The sequence below is a fragment of the Pseudopodoces humilis genome, chromosome 4 (genome assembly GCF_049639895.1).
Source record: "Pseudopodoces humilis isolate 2021_Gansu_Grassland_sample_001 chromosome 4, ASM4963989v1, whole genome shotgun sequence".
NCBI lineage: Eukaryota > Metazoa > Chordata > Aves > Passeriformes > Paridae > Pseudopodoces > Pseudopodoces humilis.
The window spans coordinates 4454643-4474797 of NC_142203.1; the positions used below are offsets into that span (position 1 = coordinate 4454643).

Below are 20155 nucleotides of genomic sequence, written 5' to 3' on the forward strand. Positions count from 1 at the left end.
CTGGCCAGCGTTTGCCACCTGGCTTCCAGAGCAGTCCCCTGAGGAAAGAGGTCCTCACAGGAGCAGCTGAGGAGCAGGGGGAGCAAAAATAATTTTCTAACCTGTTTTCCAGGAGGATATTCCCGTAGCATTAGCAAGAAATACTCTGCAGCTGCAGCAGAACGTCTCCAAGGCCTCATGCCTTTCTGCAGGCGGCATATTTTGAGTGCTGGATATTTATTTATCTATGAGAAACCAAACCCTTTCCACTTCTGAATGAATATTTTTTGGTTTCAACAATCACGTGCCTGAACTCCTGTAGAGTCCAAGCAGAGGAAAACATGTGGGGTTTTTTTTTTCTGGAAAAAAACTCATCAAAGACCTTTTAAGTGCTTTACAGACCTTGCCTGCTAATTATCTGATGGTCCTTACAGACCAAAACTACCTGCAATGGTTTAAAACTCATTTAACTGCAGCATCTCTGCTAGAAGCCTGCAGTGACTTCGGTCTAAATGATTCCACAAAGATTTGAAGCAATATTTGGCACAGTAGCTAAACAGGGTTTTCTTCAGTTGCAGAGAAAACTTTTCAGCACAAGCTAAATGAATTTAAGGCATTGCTGGTGAATGCCTGCCTCCCTTTAAATGCTGCTGAGAGCACAACAGAACAGCTGCAGGGAGACACATTTCACTTAGATTTGGAAGTCATGCATGTACATTTGGCTAGACTGAGCTAAGCTCTTCATTAATAGAAGTATAAACTCTACAGAGAATTCAAGAATCGAGATGAGGCATATTTGCTGTTACACCAAATATTCAAAGGGAGAAATTATTTGGGAAGGAAAGCATGTCTATTCTCATCCCAGCACCTGACTTCCTTTTTTCCCTAAGCATCCTAGCTGAAATTAATCAATTGCAATCCTTGACTGATTGTTTTATGAAAAATGCATTTTATGAACAATGTCAGAGTAATAGAGCTCACACAACTGACTTTTAGGAAGCATTTCTTTTTAGGATACTTAAATAGCAAAAATTTTTAACACAAAATATTTTACCTCTCAGCTCTCATCCGAAAAACCAGGTGTTCAATCAAAACTAAAATTGAATTAGCAGCAAAAGTACTGTAACTTATATTACCAGAACACAAAATGAATGTGAAAGAGGTAGGACTTCTTCTACTTCTATGGATAAAGCTTTTGTCAAAAGGGATTAAGGTGAGACTTTCATTAGGGACAGATTATTCCTTTCCTGCTCACCATGGGATTTTCTTTTTTCTACTTCAGGAGCCAAGACATTGAACCAGAGAGGAAACACACCTTATCTGATCAAATTCCACATTCTGCTGGGACAAAACAGATCTCAAATGCAGCAAAAGGAAAGTCAATAGTGCTACCTGAGTCTTAGCTGCCCACTCTGTCTGCTGCTACTCAGTGCAGTGCATTGCATGAGAATTTATTTCATTCTGCTTATTTTTTGAGCCTTTTTTCTCACTTTTCTGTGAGCTGATGGGACTTTGCTTCAGACTCCTCCAGCTTTAAAAATGAGAGCATCGTCTCAACCCCAAGAGCAAAGCAAACCCCAAATCTCCCTGCACTGACACCGTTTTGGGTGTTTCACTTGATTTGCAGCATACTGTGCGAGTGCTGGGGAGAAGGGGCTGTAGGATCCAAGCTGGAATGAATTAAATCTGAAATAGAGATCGGTATCTTCTCTGTGATGGTCATTTTCCACATGTTAAGGGCTCTTGTGTGCTGTCCCCTGGCAGTCATGCCTATAAACCCGAGGAGAAAATCTGATAAAATCCTGTTTGCTTCTCCCAAGAAATCACTGTCTTAGTTACATGAAATGCCACTGAGCATACATTTAGGTGCCTGATTATTTGCTCATACCTTTAGATTTGCCTTTTGGTCAGAAATGAGACACAGGACAGGCAGAAATGCTGCTCAGAGAAGGGCTGTGAGTCAGTGAGCACAACCTCCACTGTGCCAAAAACATGGGCTTGCAAAAAGAGACGAGCTGGAGAAGTCAAGAGTTTAGAGAAGTCAAGGGTTTAGAGAACACCAGAGAAACAGGAACTGGGAAGCAGGCTCATGAGGGAGATCTGGAGATGAAGAGTTTGCCAAAAGGATTATTGCTGATGCTAGACCAGGCCAGTGGTGTTTGTGATCTCTTTGCTTTGGAGCTGGCTCTCATGGTGGAAAAGTCCTGTGTGCTCAGAAAAATCACTGAAGGAAGACTTCAGGGTGAGGAAGAGAGCAGAAGCTTGGGCCAGCTTCCACTGAACTGAACACCAGCAGTTGTGTTATTTCCTCCAAGGCTGGAGACTGACTTTTGCTGTGTGGCTTCACATGAAGCCTTCCAAGATAAACGGGAGTACCAACATTTCACATCCACCTCCCAGAGAGTGGATTTTCCTCTGGAAACCCCACAGATCCAGACTTGTATGTGGCTCTGCCAAGCTTGAGTGCTGGCCCTGAGTCACAGGACAACCTCAAAGGCTGAACTCCTCTCCAGGGAGGCTGGATGTTTGGAAGGGAGGGAGATACCAGGCTGGTACTCCTATTCCCATAGCAACTCCTGCAAAGCCTTTGCTCTGGGGTGGCTACAAAGGCAGGAGCTCTGCATGGGGAGCATTCAGCCACTGAACCCTCCAGGCTGGGGAGAAATGCCAGCAGTCAAGATAGCAATAATGAGGCAAACATTTACCCAGGCTCCGTAAGCAAAGGGAGGACAATGAGGCTGGGAACGCAGTGTGTGCAGAACCCCAGTTGTCCCACGGCACAAACGCTCCCAGGGCTCTCAGCTGGAAGAAAGGGACTTGCCCATGGAGGCAGAGGGGGAATAATGGGAGTGAAGGATCACTGTTAGTGACCATTCCCTTGGCTTCTTGCCTGCCACTCCTGCGATTTCAGTCCTGAAGTGAGCGATCAGTGAGGTCTGAGCAAGCACACAGGTGATCCAGGACGTGAAGGGAACCTAAAGAAAGGCAGGGTGAGACTGTCATTGTAGTGACAGGATGAGGGGGAGTGGGCTCAAATCAAAGAGAATGGGTTTAGATGAGATTTTAGGAAAAAATTCTTGGCTGTGAGTGAGGGTGCTGAGGCACAGGCTCCCCAGACAAGCTGTGGCTGCCCCATCCCTCAAGGCCAGGTTGGATGGGGCTTGGAGCAGTCTGGGACAGAGAAAGTGCTGGAAAAAGATGATCTTAAAGGTTTCTTCCAACCAAAAACATTCTGATTTGAGGATCCAGCCACACCCAGCCTGATATCTAAACATGGGGAGATCAAATGCTGTTTCGAACTCACATTCAAATCCTGACATGAAGGAAAATGGATGGATCCCATGGATGGGAAAATGCAACTGCAAGACCCTAGAACTCATCCCAAGGTCTTCCATGATTACATTATTACATATGATGTAATTCTTGTTAGTGATGTATCACTGAGCAGCCCTTCCTTTTTAGTGAATTTCCTTTCAATTCAGTGAAAGTGCAGGTAGGCTCTGGGCTAGAACACATTATGTACAAATTACTTGTAGGTCTTCCTGAATAATTGTTTCCAGAGATCCCTGAAAAAAGGGTAGTGCCTGGCAGCCCAAAATGCACCATTCCTCCCCTTTCCCTGTAAACACAGGTTAAGGAAATAGGCAGTTTAACAGGGAAATGTAATATTTCTCTACTTTTTGACTCCTAGGGAAGAAGGCACGAGCATGTAACGCTATGAAGTGATCAAAAGTTTCATGATGTTTCATTTCATACCCATTCCTTTAAGATCCAACTCCAGTGCAACCAAAAAAGCTGCTTAAACTGGGGACAGGATCTGATTAAAACACAACCAGATTAAAAAAAAAGCCAACCAAATAAACCAACCAAAAACCAACCTTCTGGCACCTTACCAACACACCTTTAAAAACCTGTATTTAGCAAAGAAAGATTCCACGAGAACATCATGAGCATCACTTTGGGTTTTTGGAGGAGAATGAGGAAATACACCCAGCTCCAGATTTTTGGGTGAATATTCAGCTCAAGCACAGTGTCAGTGCTGGATCCAGCAGGTCACCAGACTCCAGGGAATACAATATTGCAACAGCTCATGACAGGCCTGAGCTGGTAATCCAAATACCAGCCTGTCTCTGTCTATTTTGATCTTCCCATAGAGCCTGCAAAATTTCCTCATTTCTATGTTTGGGTTCAGGAGGAGTCAGCAGAGCTTGGCAGAGTGCCCCTGACCTCTAATGGATGTCAGGCTGGGGCACATCTGAGGATGTTGTAGAACCCAGACCTGTGTGAGCTAGGGCAAGTCACCCCCCATAACCTGCAAATCAAAAATTCCCAATAAAACACTGGGGGAAAGGGTGCAGGAGGGAAAAAAAAGAGGACTTTGCTCCCCTCCCCAACAAGGGCTGCCCAGTGCAGAACCAGACCCATCCCCAGAGCAAGCCAGTATTAAAAACCACACACAGACAAGCACTCACTCTTAAAAAGTTTTTATTAATTTTCATTGTTTTTTTTTTTTAAAAAAAACAAACCCGTCAGTGCAACAGTTCAGTATCCCCTTCCTATCCCCCATCAGTAAGCAGTAATTTTAAAATCAGGAAATACCGAGTGCTGAAGCCAATGGGTTAGCATTTTGCTATTATTTCCTTCTGTCAAACTCTGAAAAAGTCCTCTGTATAAATTAAACAATGAAAAAAAATGTTATTTTCAATTCTATGTCATTACAGTCAACAGAATCATAATAATGCACCTAAAATGTGTGTCCACAATATATCAGGTATACATTTTTGGGAAAAGAAAAAAAGGAAAAAAATATGACATTCTAAGCTTGTTAAAAGGATAATGGTCCCGTATTTTTTTTATTACAGGTTAGCAAAACAAAATCCAATGGATTACAATATTTACATGTTATTTGAAAAATTAAGTAGTGATAAAAGCATGTCACAATCATGGTTTCCTTTTTTTTTTCTTTTATTTTTCTTTTTTTTTTTTTCTTTTTTCTTTTTTCTTTTTCCTTTTTGGTAACCATTACAAACACCCAATCCAGGTATGGAACTGTTTAAATATATTTGAAATGAGGCCAATTAAAAAACAAATACAGACACAAAATGTGTATTTATACTTGTCCCTCCAATGTGTTTTTTTCTATGATGTTCCCTCCCTATTAGAAAAAAACAAAACAAAACAAAACAAAGAAAAAAACAACAGAAAAATTGAAAGAATCCCCCTAACACACAATTGATGAATCCCCAAAAGCAAAACACCATGCTTCTCAAGTAGCACTTATTCCACAAATGCAACATTTTTGCCATCACTTTTAAGTGAAGCTCTCCAGGACACAATTTCCTGGAGAGCTTCCTATTTCCCCCCCTCCCCCTCCCCCAGATCCCCCCCCAAAAAACAAAAGAAATCAAACGAAGACACATGCATTTCTAAAACTAGGTTTCAGTCAAGTACTTTCTACTTTTTGGAAAGAAACTTTTTTTTTTTTTTTCAGTTTTTTTTTCCTCATTTTTCTTTTTTTTTTAAAAAATTTTAGTTTTTTTTTTTCTTTTTTTTTTTTTGTTCACAATCAGAACATACCATGGGCACTAGATCCTGTATTGGCCGCTCAGGCAAAATCCCCAAATTGAGTTTATATAGGCTTTCTAGCCAAGGAGTAGTTACAGGATCAGCCACTTAAGGTATGCAGGTTCCTATCCATTCTACACTGATCCCCTCAATGCTAAAAAGCTAAGGAGGAGGGGAAAAAAACTCAGCAACTCCCTCCACTGAATCGAGTTAAAAGTAGTTCTCCAAGGCTCAATGTCGTGTGTAACCAACTCACCTCCGCTTGCAAAAAGATGTGTTAACAGACAACCCCTCCCTCCCACCACACCAAAACAAACAACAAGGAAACCAAACCAAACCAAAACAAAAAAAAAAACAAACAAGAAAAGAAACAAGGAAAAAAAACCAAAAAAACAAACACTCACGAAACCACAGACGAAAATTAAAAAAAAAAAAAAAAAGAAAAACAAAGAAACAACAAAAAAAAAGGCAGCCAATCTCAACGAAAAGTTACTGGTGTGAGACTGATCGATGTTAATATGACAAGCAACAGAACGGTTATGAGGACCCATGTGTTTGGCCCATGAGCTGCATAGCTGTGCTGTAAGTTTGGTTCTTTAGTTTGTTTTTTTTTTTTTTTTTTTTTTAAAGTTAAAACGTCTTTGTTATCTCCATATGTTTAAAATTAACGAGGACAACGACGACGACAGCAACAACAAAAAAAAAAAGGTTCTATTCACAAGATCTAGTCTCCTTTCCCTGTCCCCCACTCAAAAAGAAATACTCATTTTTACATGAGAAACTTAATTGTGCTGTATTTGTAACACCTCAGGCAGATAGAAAATAAAACGTGTGGCAAACAAAACCGCACAATCAGTCACATGAAATCTACCAAATACTAAAATTATAACTGAATACTAACAAACAGCTTACCTGGAATAAAGGATGACAATTCACAAACAGTTATCTAGGAATTAAAGTATCTCTCTCTTTTTTTTGTTTTTTTTTTTTACTAAAATAATTAAAAAAATCACAGTATTTTAAGAAATAAAACCCACACTGGGATTTTAAGCACAATTTGTTTTTCCTTTCTTTAAAACTTTTTTAATTCTTCCTCCATTCACCACCTTGCCCAGCAGTCTCTCTACATTTAACCACAACAACAACAGGTAGTACTGACAAATGCAGAGATCTCCCTTGGTTAATTCTGAGGTACTAGGAAACAGGTGACTGTTTTAAGCAAAGCAGTTTCTGTTTTGTTTTAATTTTTTTGTTTGTTTTCTTTTTTTTTTCTCCCCTGTGGTTTTTTTTTTTTTCCTTTTTTTTTTTTTAATTTTTTTTTTTTTCTCTCTGTTTTCTAAAGCAGTTGCGTTCAGTCTGGAAAAGCGTTACGTATTAAAACTAGAAAAACGCACACAAACTTGTGCGTCCAAAAAGTTGTCCCCCCACCACTTCTTCCACGCTCACGACGCTTCCACTCATAAAACAATCGAAGTCTCCACTGCAAAGCACGATGTGTAATGTAGGAAAAACACGGGGAGTTGCTTCATTAGTCCAAGATGAACATAACTTCCCATCGTCAGATCCAGGAGGGGGCAAAAAAAAAAGATGCAGTGATGTAATGGAGCCACTTATTCCATCACTTAAATAACTTTAATATACACACACTCACACAGGTACCAGTGCTTTGAAAATAGATCATTCAGTCCTAAAAGCAGCTTTATTTCTTCCTTCAGCCCTCCCCGCCCGCCCTGCCCCGCTCATCACTGTTCAAGTACTGTCGATTAGAACCGCACCAAACGCTTCATTCGCTTTTGGCCTCCGCCGTGTCCAGGAGAGGTTGGTCAGCAGCCACCATGCTGTCCGCCGTTTCTCCGCCGTGGGAGTAGTCCACCACCATGGTCTCGATGCCTTCCTTCTCCTCGGGCAGCGTGCTGGCCATCTCCTCCACATCCTCCTTGGGCTGGCTGTCCTCGCCGCTCCTGTGCTTGCTCTCGTTCAGCGCCCTGCAAGGAACGGCAGCGGTCGGGCAGGGGCCACGGCAAAGCCAGCCCTGTGCCTGCCAGAGCAGGGACAGCGGCAGGTTTCCAAAAAGGCAGCCATCACACCGTGCCACTGGCCCAAAAGGAGAGGCAGAGGAATGAAGGTGCTGGTGGGACACTGTAGCCCTGAAACGGAATCTTTGTCTGCTCTGCGCCGGGGCGGATTTGAGATCAGAGGGAAGAACTCAAATTGTGGCACTTGAAGTTTATGCTCATCCCCCTGGTCCCTTGTAAACAGGAGACACCAAAGGAGCACAATTCCCAAAGAGCTAATAAAATCCAACAAAACTTTTCACAGGGTGCAACATTTCAAGTACTTATATTCAGATCTACATTCTCTTAAGGGCAAGAGAAGTTATTGTTTCTCATCCCAGTTAACCCACAATGCTGTATTCAGATGATCCCCACACGGCAGCAGCCTTGAATGAAATCTACTCTTTGAGGAAACTCTAAAAAAGCAATCTCTGCTACCAGTAAGATTTACATCAAAAGAAAGAAACAGATTGCTCCAGAGATTCCTATCTGTGATATGTATCATCCCACAGCGTGCAAACTGCCCTAGAGAGGAAAAGTTTTTTAAAAAATTAACAGCACACTTAGGGGAAGTGAATCCTGGCCAAGAGGCATTCCCCCAGGGACAATCTTAGGTTTTAGAATCACACTTGAACCCTAGGGTTTACAGCCACCTTGGGCAGCAGAGTTAAAAAAGGATGCAGAGACATTCGATGACTGCATCCAAAGAGAGGTTTGGTCTTCACAGAACTGTGTTTGCATTTATTGCAGCTTTTTGGGAGGGCAGGGATGGGGTGGGAGGGGAATGTCCACAGATCTCCTGACACCTTTGTCTGTTTGGCAAGGGAACACAAACCAACTTACATGCCATGCCTCAGCACATGCCGCTCCCACTCGGAGCCCTCGGTAAAGGATCGGCCGCAGAACTCGCACGGGAAGCGTTTCTCTGGAGCACTGCTGTCAGGAAACATCATGGGATCTGAAAAACACAGCACAGCCTGTGAACTCAGAAATTCCAGGCCAAGAAGGGACCACTGTGACACTACTCCAGTCCCATCTGCTGCACCTCTCATTCCAGAGAAGCAAAAGGACTTTCCTGTCAAACATCTGGGAAAATGCAGCTCCTGAAAAGGAAAGTGACACTGCAAGTGACAAATCCCATCCTAGATCTTAAAGCATCTCTGCTAGTAAGGGTAACAAGTTACCAGTCCCTGCTCCTCTATTTCAACAAAAGGAGAGACTGTGGAATTTAAATTCTAAACCAGAACTGCAAAGCTTAGGGCTGAAGTGGCTTGAAAGCAGAATCAAAAAACCCCCATTCAAGACCATCCATATTTCTGGAACTGGCAGCACAAACTTCAGGAAACATGCAGATTTGGTACATTTAACTTGTGATCCTTGTAAAAGATCACGAAGCCTCACGGATTAAGTCCTGCATCTTAACTGCAAAGGTGTTTCATCCTAATCGTTTACACAAAGTGCTTGGGGCCTCATTTGCAGAAGTGTCAAGCACCTTGTGATGCGAGTGAAGTCACTGGCAGCTCAGGGAGTGACATTCCTGAAAGCCAAGCTCCATGTGAACACAGCCTGCTCTGACAAAAGATGAAACATTTTCTCACAAATTAAGAAGATCACCGCACCACCATTGAAAATAATTGCATGAACTATCTCACTTGATTCTTTTGCTGGAAATGAGACAGCACCATCTGCTCAGAGCATTAATTCCTTAGCAGGGATTATCTTAAGCAAGAAATCAACAGAATGTCTTTCTGACTCCTCCTGAACTACATAATAAAAGAAAAGGGATTTTGCTTAATTTTGGTTCTGATCTCTGCTCACTTGATTTCTTCACTCTCAGACTTTGTTCAGGATCAGTCTGTGAACTCAAAATTGCTTGCACATTCCCTATTATCCACACCTAAATCCTGCAAATGCATTTTTGTGACAAACTTCTCACTAGTTAACCTTTACTTCAGCTTTATATGGAATGGTTCTTGACACAATTTTTTAGGACTCTTCCTGTGAAAGGAGAAAAAAAAAAATCCACTTTGTATTTCTTATTGTTGGGGGCTTATTTATTATGGGGTTAAATATCATAAAGCTGCTGTGTTGGGGAACACAAGCAAATGCCACCAGCTCAGTTTACATCTGGATTTTTAACACCTTAAGCATGGCACAAATGTATAAACACAGACTAGTCATGACACAGGGATAAATATTTTTGGTGGGTAATAGTTTTAGAGGCAGATGCTGCTGATATTCTCTGTAAGAATACAGCTATGGATGGAGCTTGGAGCAAACCTGGGATAGTGGACAGTGACCCTGCCCATGGCAGGGGTTGGGACTGGATGCTCTTTAAAGGGCTCTTCCAACCCAAGCCAGTCCATAATTCATACTTGCAAATCCCATGAAGTTTAGCAAGTGTTACTCTAGTAAATCCACCACCTCTTCAGACAACACTGTCTTGTTCGTCCTACTCGCCAGTAACTTTTGTCTCTAGGGATGTGAATTTTGGCTGCTTCCCTGGAGGATTATCAGAAGCTGGTCTTCTCTGGGTCCTGCAGAGGAGAAGCAACAGACTGCACTGCACACACACCTGACCTCTCCGTGGTTTTGCTCTGTCACACATACAAGCACTCATGGACATTTAATTTTTGCCTATTACGGAAAAACACCTCTTGATATGCTAAGACCAAGACATAAAGATCAGTAACAGCCTCTCTGAGACACAGCTCTACCTGGGTGAGCTGGTCTTGGCATGGTCTATGCCAGACACTTCGTTTTTCCCCACACATCTCCTTTTATACCATGTCCTTTACCACAAGCAAATGACTCCTTTCCTTTGCCATCCAAGAGTGCAGTTCAGCTCTCCTGCCCAGCTCTGCCTGTCCACATGGACAGTGGCCTTTGTTTGGTCCAAGAGCCCACTTGAAGAAGCCACAAGGTCTTATTTACATCTACAGTAGTGCACAGAGCAGCTCAAGTCCAAGCGGTGAATCTAGGGAAGAAATCCTGATTCTCCCCAAATCACAGACCTCAGACAGATACTTGGAGCACACAGAGGAACTCTGAGCAAACCCCACTTCCTGCTAACACCAGAAAGGCTGGAATTGTCAGATGCACCCCAGCAGCACCCAGGATTGCAGAGTTTGATGTGGCTTGAAAGCTGTGACAGCATTAGCCACGGTGACAGGCTCTGTTTGAAACCATGGGTCTGGCTCTCTGCTGTCAGGGCAAACCACTGCTGTGTCAGAAGGATCTTCTGAAAATGCCTAGGGAGATGACAGCATGCAACTTAGCATCCTTCAGTTCCTGTCTCACTGGGATATTTTCCAAAGAATTTTGCACCTTAAGAGTGGTAATTCACACAATTTGTCTAGGAAAAACACAATCGATACAACAATTTCCTAATATCCTTGTTGCAGTAGGCATAACTGTTTTCTGCATTTTCTACCTGTTTTACCATAACCTACTACAAGTGCTTAAGAGATTGAAAAGGAGAAAAGAACCCAACAATGGTGAAACATCAACTCTACAGGCCAGAGAAGAAAGAAATGCTGCAAAGCAAACCTGGAAATATGCCTGATTTTTTTAGGCTGATCATCCAAACAACCATGCAGAAATCGTTTTAGCCAGTCAGAGATTAAAGAAAACAGAGACAGAGGTGACCAAAAAAAAAAAAAATGTACAGAATCATCAAGATGCTGCCTTGCTTAACTCTGAAAGGTGAGGATAACACGTCTATTAACTCTTGCGCATGTAAAACTTCCAGCATGGAAGGCAATGTTTTTATACTTCCAGGGTGTAACCTAAAGCAAATTTAAGCAATGAACTTCACCTTGGGCTGCCCCCCTCGCCCCGTGGCACATTTGCAGGGATTTGTGGGGCTTGGCAGAGAGCACTTTCTTCTCCTTGGCCCGGGCACCACAGCCCCCAAGGTCACCTCAGCACCTGTGCCTGTGTGTAATGCGAAGGTAATCCTCCCAAGGACAGCTTGACTCCTCACCCCCGCTAGCTGTGGGTCTACACACAACATTAATCAGCCTGCTGCATCTGCAGCTGAGGTGAGCTGGTGCTTTTAGTCAAATCATGACACAATTATTGCTCCAGCCATGAGGCCGAGAGGGTCGGAGCCGTCCCCGAGAAATGCCAAACTCTGAAACGCACATGGAACTGACATCCCTCCTCTGATTGTTCTGCTCTCTGCCTAAGACCTTGTGCAGGGTATTTCTCATTAAAACATAATTGGTTTCCTACCCAATTGGCTTGCATTCTCATTTAAGTTAAAAAGCCATCACTAACAGCTCTTGAAGCGCTGCTGATAAGCACAAACATGAATTCATGCTGCAGGGACACAAAATTAAGCCCAGGATGCTGGGGTCTTGCTATTAAAATCTAGGAAGCATGGTCTGAACTCCCCTAGTTCTGTAAACTACCTGTGAATCCAGAAATGGGAATTTTTCAATGCCTGAAAACATGTACAGAGACTTTTTTTTAAGCTGAAAAACCAGGAGGAAAACGTTCACCAAACGTGGTGGTGTACCTTTAGCTGAAGTGCACAGGACCTGGCTAAGTGGAGTTGTCATTATCAAGAATTGGGCAGCCTGTTGTTCAAACCATGAAGGCACTAAAGAGATGAAAGAATTGTTGCATTGTTGCACCAGACAACACAGTTACACCAGATACTGGAATAACTTGCCTTTCATGGGAGAAGTCCTTGGAAAGGAAATCTTTAATTTAATTAACAGAGAACTTACTTTTTCTCTGCTGATCTAAATTCAACCAAACCAAAAGTATATGGCCTAGCCTTGTTGAAGTCGGTGGGATTATTCTTAGGTACAAACCTAGGCATATTTATAGCATATTTAAATATAAAATGGTACAGTCAGGTCGGCACGGATGTACCCTGGCTCTGGAGCTGCCAACTGCAGCAACTGCAAGCAGGACTGTCTGACAAAGAGTGATGGGTCAGAGAGATAAGTAACAGCCCATAAAGCAGCCTTCATCCCTCACCTGGACTGTGCCAAATGCAAGCTGGAAACTGGTTACCAAAACAGAAAATCTGACAGCCCACTAAAATAGACTTACATAGTTTTCCAAGCCCCTGTAGATGTTATCTGAACAGGGAGATTAGTCACAGATGCTATCTGTGCTTCCTCATAGCATGTATTGTCTCTGAACAGACAAAAAACTTGTAAGAAGGATTAGAAACACAATATTCCCAGAGGAGCTGTGTCTTCAGGAGAGCCACATTCTGTTACTGCTCCTGTTCCTGCAGAATATGTGCTGTCCACTCAACAGCTGACGTGGCATGGCTGGATGGTGAGGCAGGTCACAGTGCCCAAAAAAACACATCAAAAAACCCCCCAACACATCAAAGAGCTGCACTGACCTCTCTCTTGAGCTTTGGGGCTTAGCTCTTCTTCTTTTTCTTCTTCATCACTGCTAGAGCTCTCTGTTTTCCCTTTCATTTGTTCCAACTGGTCCAAGTTAACCCGTCCAACCAGCTCAAAATTACGACTCACCTTTGAAAGAAACACTTCTGTTAGCACTCAGCACAATCACCAACCAAACAGAAAAATGGCCACAAATGCAAAACAAAACCGAGTACACCCCAAAAGGCTGTTCAGCTCGAGGTGACATGAGGTCCCCAAAATCAAATTAATACCCATTTGTTTCCAGTGGCAGTGATTCCTCCATTGCTGTTTACTCTGCATTTCTCATTCCTGTGTTTTGGAAATTAATGAGATTCAGCAAACCCCCTTCATTTCTTCATCCAAGATGTAAAACATCAAGTCGTATCCTCATTTTTATGGCATTATTCAACCGCTGTGATCAAACACTGCTACCACACATCCACGCTGAAGGGAAACTCTCTGTGATGGGTTCATTCAGCTTTATTCATGAAAGGATGGTTCTTTTTTCCACTAAGCACATGGCTGCTGTGTGGCACATACACTCTCGCTCATTAATAACAGATTAATTTTCATTACGCCAGGCTGCAAAGTGCTTTGCAAACTGATACACAGACTATAATGGGAACACTTCACCCAGCAGTCAAATTCAGCTAACCCTGGGGTGAAATGCACCAGCTACTTAACAGCTCACAGCAGCAGTATGAAAGGAGCAGCTCAGGGCACAGAAGTCAGGAACTGCACCACATCCAACAGGAACAGCAGAGCAGCAGCCCAGATTTACAGTGGAGGCAGAGAGCGTGGAGCGTGACCAGGACACTAAGGCTAATACTAGCTGGATGACAAGCGCCCTCTGAGCTCATTGATCACTGCTGGGAAGGGTTTTGGATTCATCTTTCATGCAGAGAGACAGCCCTCCAGCAGCACAGGCACCGAGCCACGCAGGCAGAGCGGATGGAGACGGAGCAGCGAGTGCAGCACAACGCGTCCTGCAAGAGGCTGAATGAAATATCAACACCCACTGACTGCTTTTTACCCCTCTGTGGGAAAGGAAATGTGAATGATCCCGAGGAGGATGGGAAGCAGGCCGTAGGATACATCTACACAGCAATACAGAGGTGTGAAGACTCCTAGCACCGGCTTACTGTGATGAGGTTCTCTAACTTAACACATCACCCACAGATGTTTTAAACAACACCACATACAAGGCACTTGATTCAACTCAGCTCATGTAAAGGAACTCTTTTTAAGGTGCAGTATACAAACTGGGTAGTATCTGAGCCCAGAACTTAAGACACAAATTGGAGAGGTGTAATTTACCCACAAAAAAAAAAAAAGGGAAACAATACCTTAAACTACCAGCACCACCACTGCAGATCCAGATCAGAAGGGAGAGCTAAGTTAAGGGAATGATCTTCCCAGCCTGATGCACTGAGGAAAACCCAAGCAATAGCTCCTCCTGGATACACCAGGCACCTTGCTGTGATGACCAGGAGTTGTGGGACTCCTTCTGTACCCTTTGAGTTGCAGAAGACTCTCCAGAAGTAATAAAGATGGCAGAAGAGTCTAGCATGCCAACACAGACTAACAAAGTTTGATTTTATAAGATAGCCCAAATATTTTTTGAGCAAGAAAATGCTGCATTGTTTTGTTTTGTTTTGGTTTTTTTTTCAGGGACTTCTGTTGCTAACACCTTCCATATATATTTGCCTTTAAGGAAAAGGCATTCAGTCAATGAAGCTTTTAGTGAGGCAGCTAAGCTCCAACAGGTGAAGGCATATAGCTGCCTCCCCTGGAAACCTGCCAAGGAAGCACTCTAGGAAATATTCCAAAACACATCTCAGTTCTAGAACTTAAAGAGTTTCACAGCTACAGAAATTCATAGCTAACAGTCAGTGGAAAGCCTTTAATGACTTCTCAAAGACTGGAGCTGGTATGCACTCAGGTAATCCACAGAAACTCCAAAGTAGTCTCAACTGAGGACCTGGTTAGACTTGTTGTTTATCTTTCCCTTGTTAAATGTAAACGGGGATGTATAGACCTCTTTGTTATTAAAATATGTGTGGCATGTCACTCTGCTGAAGTTACCAGAGCAATCCCGTGTTTGGAATCTCCTGCCTTTTACAGGGGCTGAATCACACTGCCTCGGTATTGTTCCACAACCCTATCCCCACCCCCATTTAAATAAACCCAGCACACACAAGAGCCTTTTCCAGATAATCACACTCTGCATGCAGCAGTTTGCCAATTCTGATCAATCCAAACAGCTTCAGAAACGATTATTTTTCAGTTTCTGAAGAAAAAAAAGAACAAAAAAACAGAGAGAAAAATGAGAAAAGGAAGTGCAACATGGGGTTAGTGTTCATGTTTGGGGAGGGAGAGGAAAAAATAACCCATGTCAAGTTGGCTTGGTCAGACATGCAAATAAACCAGTTCAGCATTTGCGAAGGCTACACTGCCACAAATTAAAACTAACTGGGTCGTACCTTGTGCTCATCTCGAAGGTGAGCATCCAGCTCCTCTGTGTGTTTGGTCTCATAGTAGCAGAGTTGGCATTTGTAAGGTTTCAGTTCATTGTGCTTCTCTATGTGCTGCTGCAAGCTCTCGTCACTGGAGCAGGTAAAGGTACACTTGTCACAGCGGAACACGACTCCCTGCAGGTACTTGGACAGCTTGGAACGGCAGACTTCAATGGGAACGACCCTCTCCTCTGTGGGGACAGCACAACATCCACTCAGTAACACCAGGAAGAGTTTCCCAGATCCCCCCTGCCAGGGCAGGGTTAACCTCCACAAGCTACAAATGCAGGTGTCCTCTGTGACTGGGTGAAGAGGATGGGAATGGAAGGTTCTGGGCCAAGTGAGACTCCATCTGTGAGTCAGAGGAGCAGAGCCCAGGAACACAAAACCAGCCATAAATCAGCCAAGACCAAAAGTGTGTTTTTGTTCAGTACTTGACAGCAGCTGGGAACTGCTTCTAGAAAAGTAATAAACAGGGGAGCTGCAGGGTGTGCATCCCATAGCATCACACTGCTGCTGCTGGCTCTGCATGAATTGGAGCTGGTGTCCTCACCATCACACCCAAACCTGCCCTCTGGGGACTGAGAAGGTGAGCAAGGCAACACCCCTCCCTGCAAAAAAAAGTTGTGCAAGTTCAGCCAGCAGCAGAAACTTCCCAACATACCCAGAGCTTTCAGAAAGCCCAAACTCTGCAGGCATGATGTACAGAAAATGCTCTTGCTAAGTTTTCAAACTCTGCACTCCCTCTAACAAAGCAGTGATGTTTAGCAGAGCAGCAATTAATTTCGGTCATTTGACACAGCCAGAATCTGATGTGCCTCAACACTCATCTGCTGTGGTTCCCTCCACGCTGTGCACACAAGAGAAACCCCAAATCTGACCATTTAGCTGAGGGTCACCAGCAGATCCTCATTAAGGCTTTTGTTACCCAAACTGGCATTTTGAGCTAGAACACTTGAAACTTAGCACTCATGCTCCTTATGGAGGAGCATTTAGAAGCATACTAAAGGAGGGTTTTGATCCTCCTCATCCAGGCTCATCCACAAGGTCAGGAGTAAAAAAAAGAGGCCTGAATCTCTTATGGTAGACATGAAGGCTGAAGGAATGTGAGACGTGGCAGTGCACACATGGATCGGAGCCAACGGGCCCTTTCTTCTGGTGAGGAGGGTAAAATTACATCCAAAGACAACTACAGAAACACACATTCCCTTTACAGTGAGACTTTTCTCTACAGCTCAACAAAATATTCCATCCTGCCCAGCTTCTCCCTGAGCACAAAGCCTGTCTATCTCGTAACTTGCTCTTTTTGAAGTTTTCCCCAAAGCTAAGCCCTAATAACAAACAAAAACAACACAAAAACAACAAACCCAAAAAAGAACCAAGAAAACAAACACCCGAAGACTTCTGATTCTTTTCTACACCAACAACAGCTTCTCTAACTATAAAGAAACCAAACAGTGGCCATTCAGGGTGGAAACAGGGGAGGGAAGAATAGGGTTTAAGACACAGCAGAATTTAAAACTTTAGTTTTGAGACCACTAGAAAAACTTTTTACAAGGTTGTTGCAGCTGTGTGCTTTTGGATTCTCAGAAGTAAGTGACACAGCCAGTTTCAGAAGTGCAAAAGCCAAGTGAAGTTTTCAAAAACAGAAATACTAATTAAAATATTTTAACATTTACTCTTCCTCTAACACCTGGCACACATTAAAAAAGCTAAAACATGTGATGGTATAAAACTTTAAATCAACCAGTCTGAGGTAAAGCAGCATGCTCTTATTCACATTAACAAAACCTATTACCTCACAACCACACACACAGACTGCCCAAATCAAAGGCAACACAGAGAAAAGGGAAACAGACACAAATACCAACTCTAGATCGAAAGACTTCAATTTCAGGGAATGATTTATAACTTTTGCATTATCTTATTCATGTCAATGAGCTTCCTCCAAGCTATGATTTTGGAACTTGCAGGGCTACCTGGATCTGGTTCATTACATTTCTTAAGGTGATGCTCTCACCTCCAGCTTGCCCCTGCAAAGCCCTGTTTATTTAATTACTCATTTAGAATGCATTTATCATGTCTGGACAACCAACAAAATTACAGCAAACCATACAGCCCCATACAAAAACTGAAGAGGTAGCTTCTTTACCCCTGTGAGACTCCTTCAAAGTTCATCAGTGCCTACTCAAAGATTACTGTAGACACCTCACAAAAAGGTGCCCTGACTTGTGGAACAATTCTGTGAGAGGTGTAATTAAAAAATTAACAACAAAATAAACACCTAACAAAAGCATCATCTTGGTTTAAGAAATCAAACCCTTCCATTAGACTAAAATCCAGGCCAGTTGTCTGGAACTGTCCCTGAAAAAATCAAGGAATTAACTGCAGGGACATTAATGACTAGCTGTGAGCAGTACTGTAACCCAAAGTAGACATACAGTTTTTGCTCAAGGCACAAGAGAGTTCAGGACTCTCTTAGTCCTTTCTCCTTGTAAGGAGAAACCTTTATTCAGCAACACACCAAAGCATATATATTCCCTTCCATCAAAACTAAACAGAAAAAAAACCAAACAACCCAGTCTTATTCACAGACCAATTATTTGGCCATCTTGGGTTTTGAAAATACACATTTTTGCCTGGAAATCCAAACTACACTCACAGACCAAGAAGCATTTGCATTCTGGTATTCAAAAGCAAGCACTGCACAAGGGTTCTGCAGGTGTCAGTGAAGCAGTATGTACAATGGAAAATGCCAGAAAAAAAGCATGTGCAAAGAATCAGGATCTGCAGCAAGGAAGCCTTTGGGGAGGTAGGTAAATTTGAAAATTTATCTTAAAGGTTGCTATTCAAAAACATATGGGTGTTATTCTCTGATATGGAAGAAGAAAATCACTAGTTCTCCAAAAGAAGGATAAGGAAGAAAAATGCCCAAGGATTTAAAAGTACAGCCAACAGTGAACTTGGAAAGTTGCATTCAGCCCTGGAAAAACACCAATATACTTCAAAATGCATGAGGGGAATGCTACTGGAACAGATAATATCAGGAAAAAAAAGGTGGTCAGGCATTGGAAGGGGCTGCCCAGGGAGGTTTGGAGTCCCCATCTCTGGAGGTGTCCAAGGAACACCTGGAAGTGACACCTGGTGCCCTGGGCTGGGGAAAGGTGGGGATTGGTTGGATTAGATGGTTTCAGAGCTCTGTTCCAACCTGTGACACACTAATTATATTGTCCAGCATAAATTAAAGTGTAACATGCTGCTAGATCAGGAATTCTCTGTCTCCTCTTGCCTGCCATAAAGACCAGGAAGAACTAGAGAACCAAACTTCTCCTCACTGACCTGCAGCAGCCTTTGGCTGCGTCAGCCCTCTGGGACAAGACACCTGTAATGACTCTGTGCTCCATCTGTACCCACAGATGGGAGGCTTTAGTGTCCTGACACTGCTCAGGGGCAGGTGGTACCTGAGATAAGCTCTTGGAACCTCTTCTTCTTCAAGGAAAGCAAAATTTCTTGCCTTATTTCCCCCCCCCCCCCCCCCCCCCCCCCCCCCCCCCCCCCCCCCCCCCCCCCCCCCCCCCCCCCCCCCCCCCCCACCCCCCCCCCCCCCCCCCCCCCCCACCCCCCCCCCCCCCCCCCCCCCCCCCCCCCCCCCCCCCCCCCCCCCCCATCACTAGGCATTCAGGCTTTTAGCTGATACTCCTTTAACCCTGTGAAATTCAGCCTCTGCAGCCACTCATTAGGAGGCAAATATATTCTCCATTTTGAGCACATGCTGTTTCACCAAGGATTAGGGGGTGCAGCAACTCGGAAGTAATGCAAGAATCACACATCTGTAAACATGCCTTTTACACAAAGGGAGCATTAACTACAAATGGATCAAGTCCTTCACTCCTGATTTTACATACTGCACAACTCCATCTACCTCAAAACTAATTTTCTTGGGCTGCAGCTCAGGGTTATGCCCTTGCTTTGCCAATGCAATGGCCATAAAACAGGAAGGCTATCTCAGACTACACTGACTACCCCTCAGTCTCTCTTCCAGTGCACGTTAAATCTTGTCAAAATCATCTGCTCCAGCTGCCACACAATTAAACACAACAGCAGAGGGCTGTTTTTTACCTGGATATATGCGCCAGAAATTACTCTAAATAAGAACCCTGGACATGTGATGTCAAAGAAAACCCTTTTGTGGCCTCTGGGACTCTTAATTCCATTTGCATGAAAACTTAAGATCCACAGTTTCACTCACCCAGGAGGCGACAACCTCCTTTCAACTGGTCAGAAACAGCTCTGCAAAAGCAGTAGAGCTGCTTGAGCTCATGAAGCGCTCTTCTGCAACATTCCCATGATGGGAAATACCCTAAACCCATCCAGTTCCCCGTGTTTTAAGGGTCTGGCATGGTCTGCTGGAGCCCTGGCACGGCCACAAAATGGAGCAAACTGGGCAAAATCTGACAAGGCAAGCCCTTCAAAGATGGGAAATAAAAGCCAAAGCATCGTCCAAACCCTTGGAACCAAATGTGGCAGCTCTGTGATGTGCTTTCTGAATCACTGACAGGCAATGTCCCCAGATGTTCCCTCAGAGCCAGCAGAAAGAAATCTGAACTCTGCCAAGCTCACTGTGCTGGTACAAGGAGGACTTTGA

General features: G+C 43.6%; 1 protein-coding gene across 5 annotated transcripts in view; it reads right to left on the reverse strand.

Annotated features, from left to right (window-relative positions):
* Nucleotides 1-5951: 5951 nt before the first annotated feature.
* Nucleotides 5952-20155, reverse strand: part of ZNF462 (zinc finger protein 462) — an 89109-nt gene continuing 74905 nt past the window's right edge. For all 5 annotated transcript variants that reach the window (XM_014260813.2, XM_088054326.1, XM_014260811.2 and 2 more), the window contains 4 exons: nucleotides 15478-15701; nucleotides 12970-13102; nucleotides 8442-8556; nucleotides 5952-7529 (listed from right to left, as the gene is read on the reverse strand). In XM_014260813.2, the coding sequence (XP_014116288.1) occupies nucleotides 7328-7529; nucleotides 8442-8556; nucleotides 12970-13102; nucleotides 15478-15701 (674 nt within the window). In that variant the 3' untranslated portion in view covers nucleotides 5952-7327. The remainder of the gene's footprint in view (nucleotides 7530-8441; nucleotides 8557-12969; nucleotides 13103-15477; nucleotides 15702-20155) is intronic.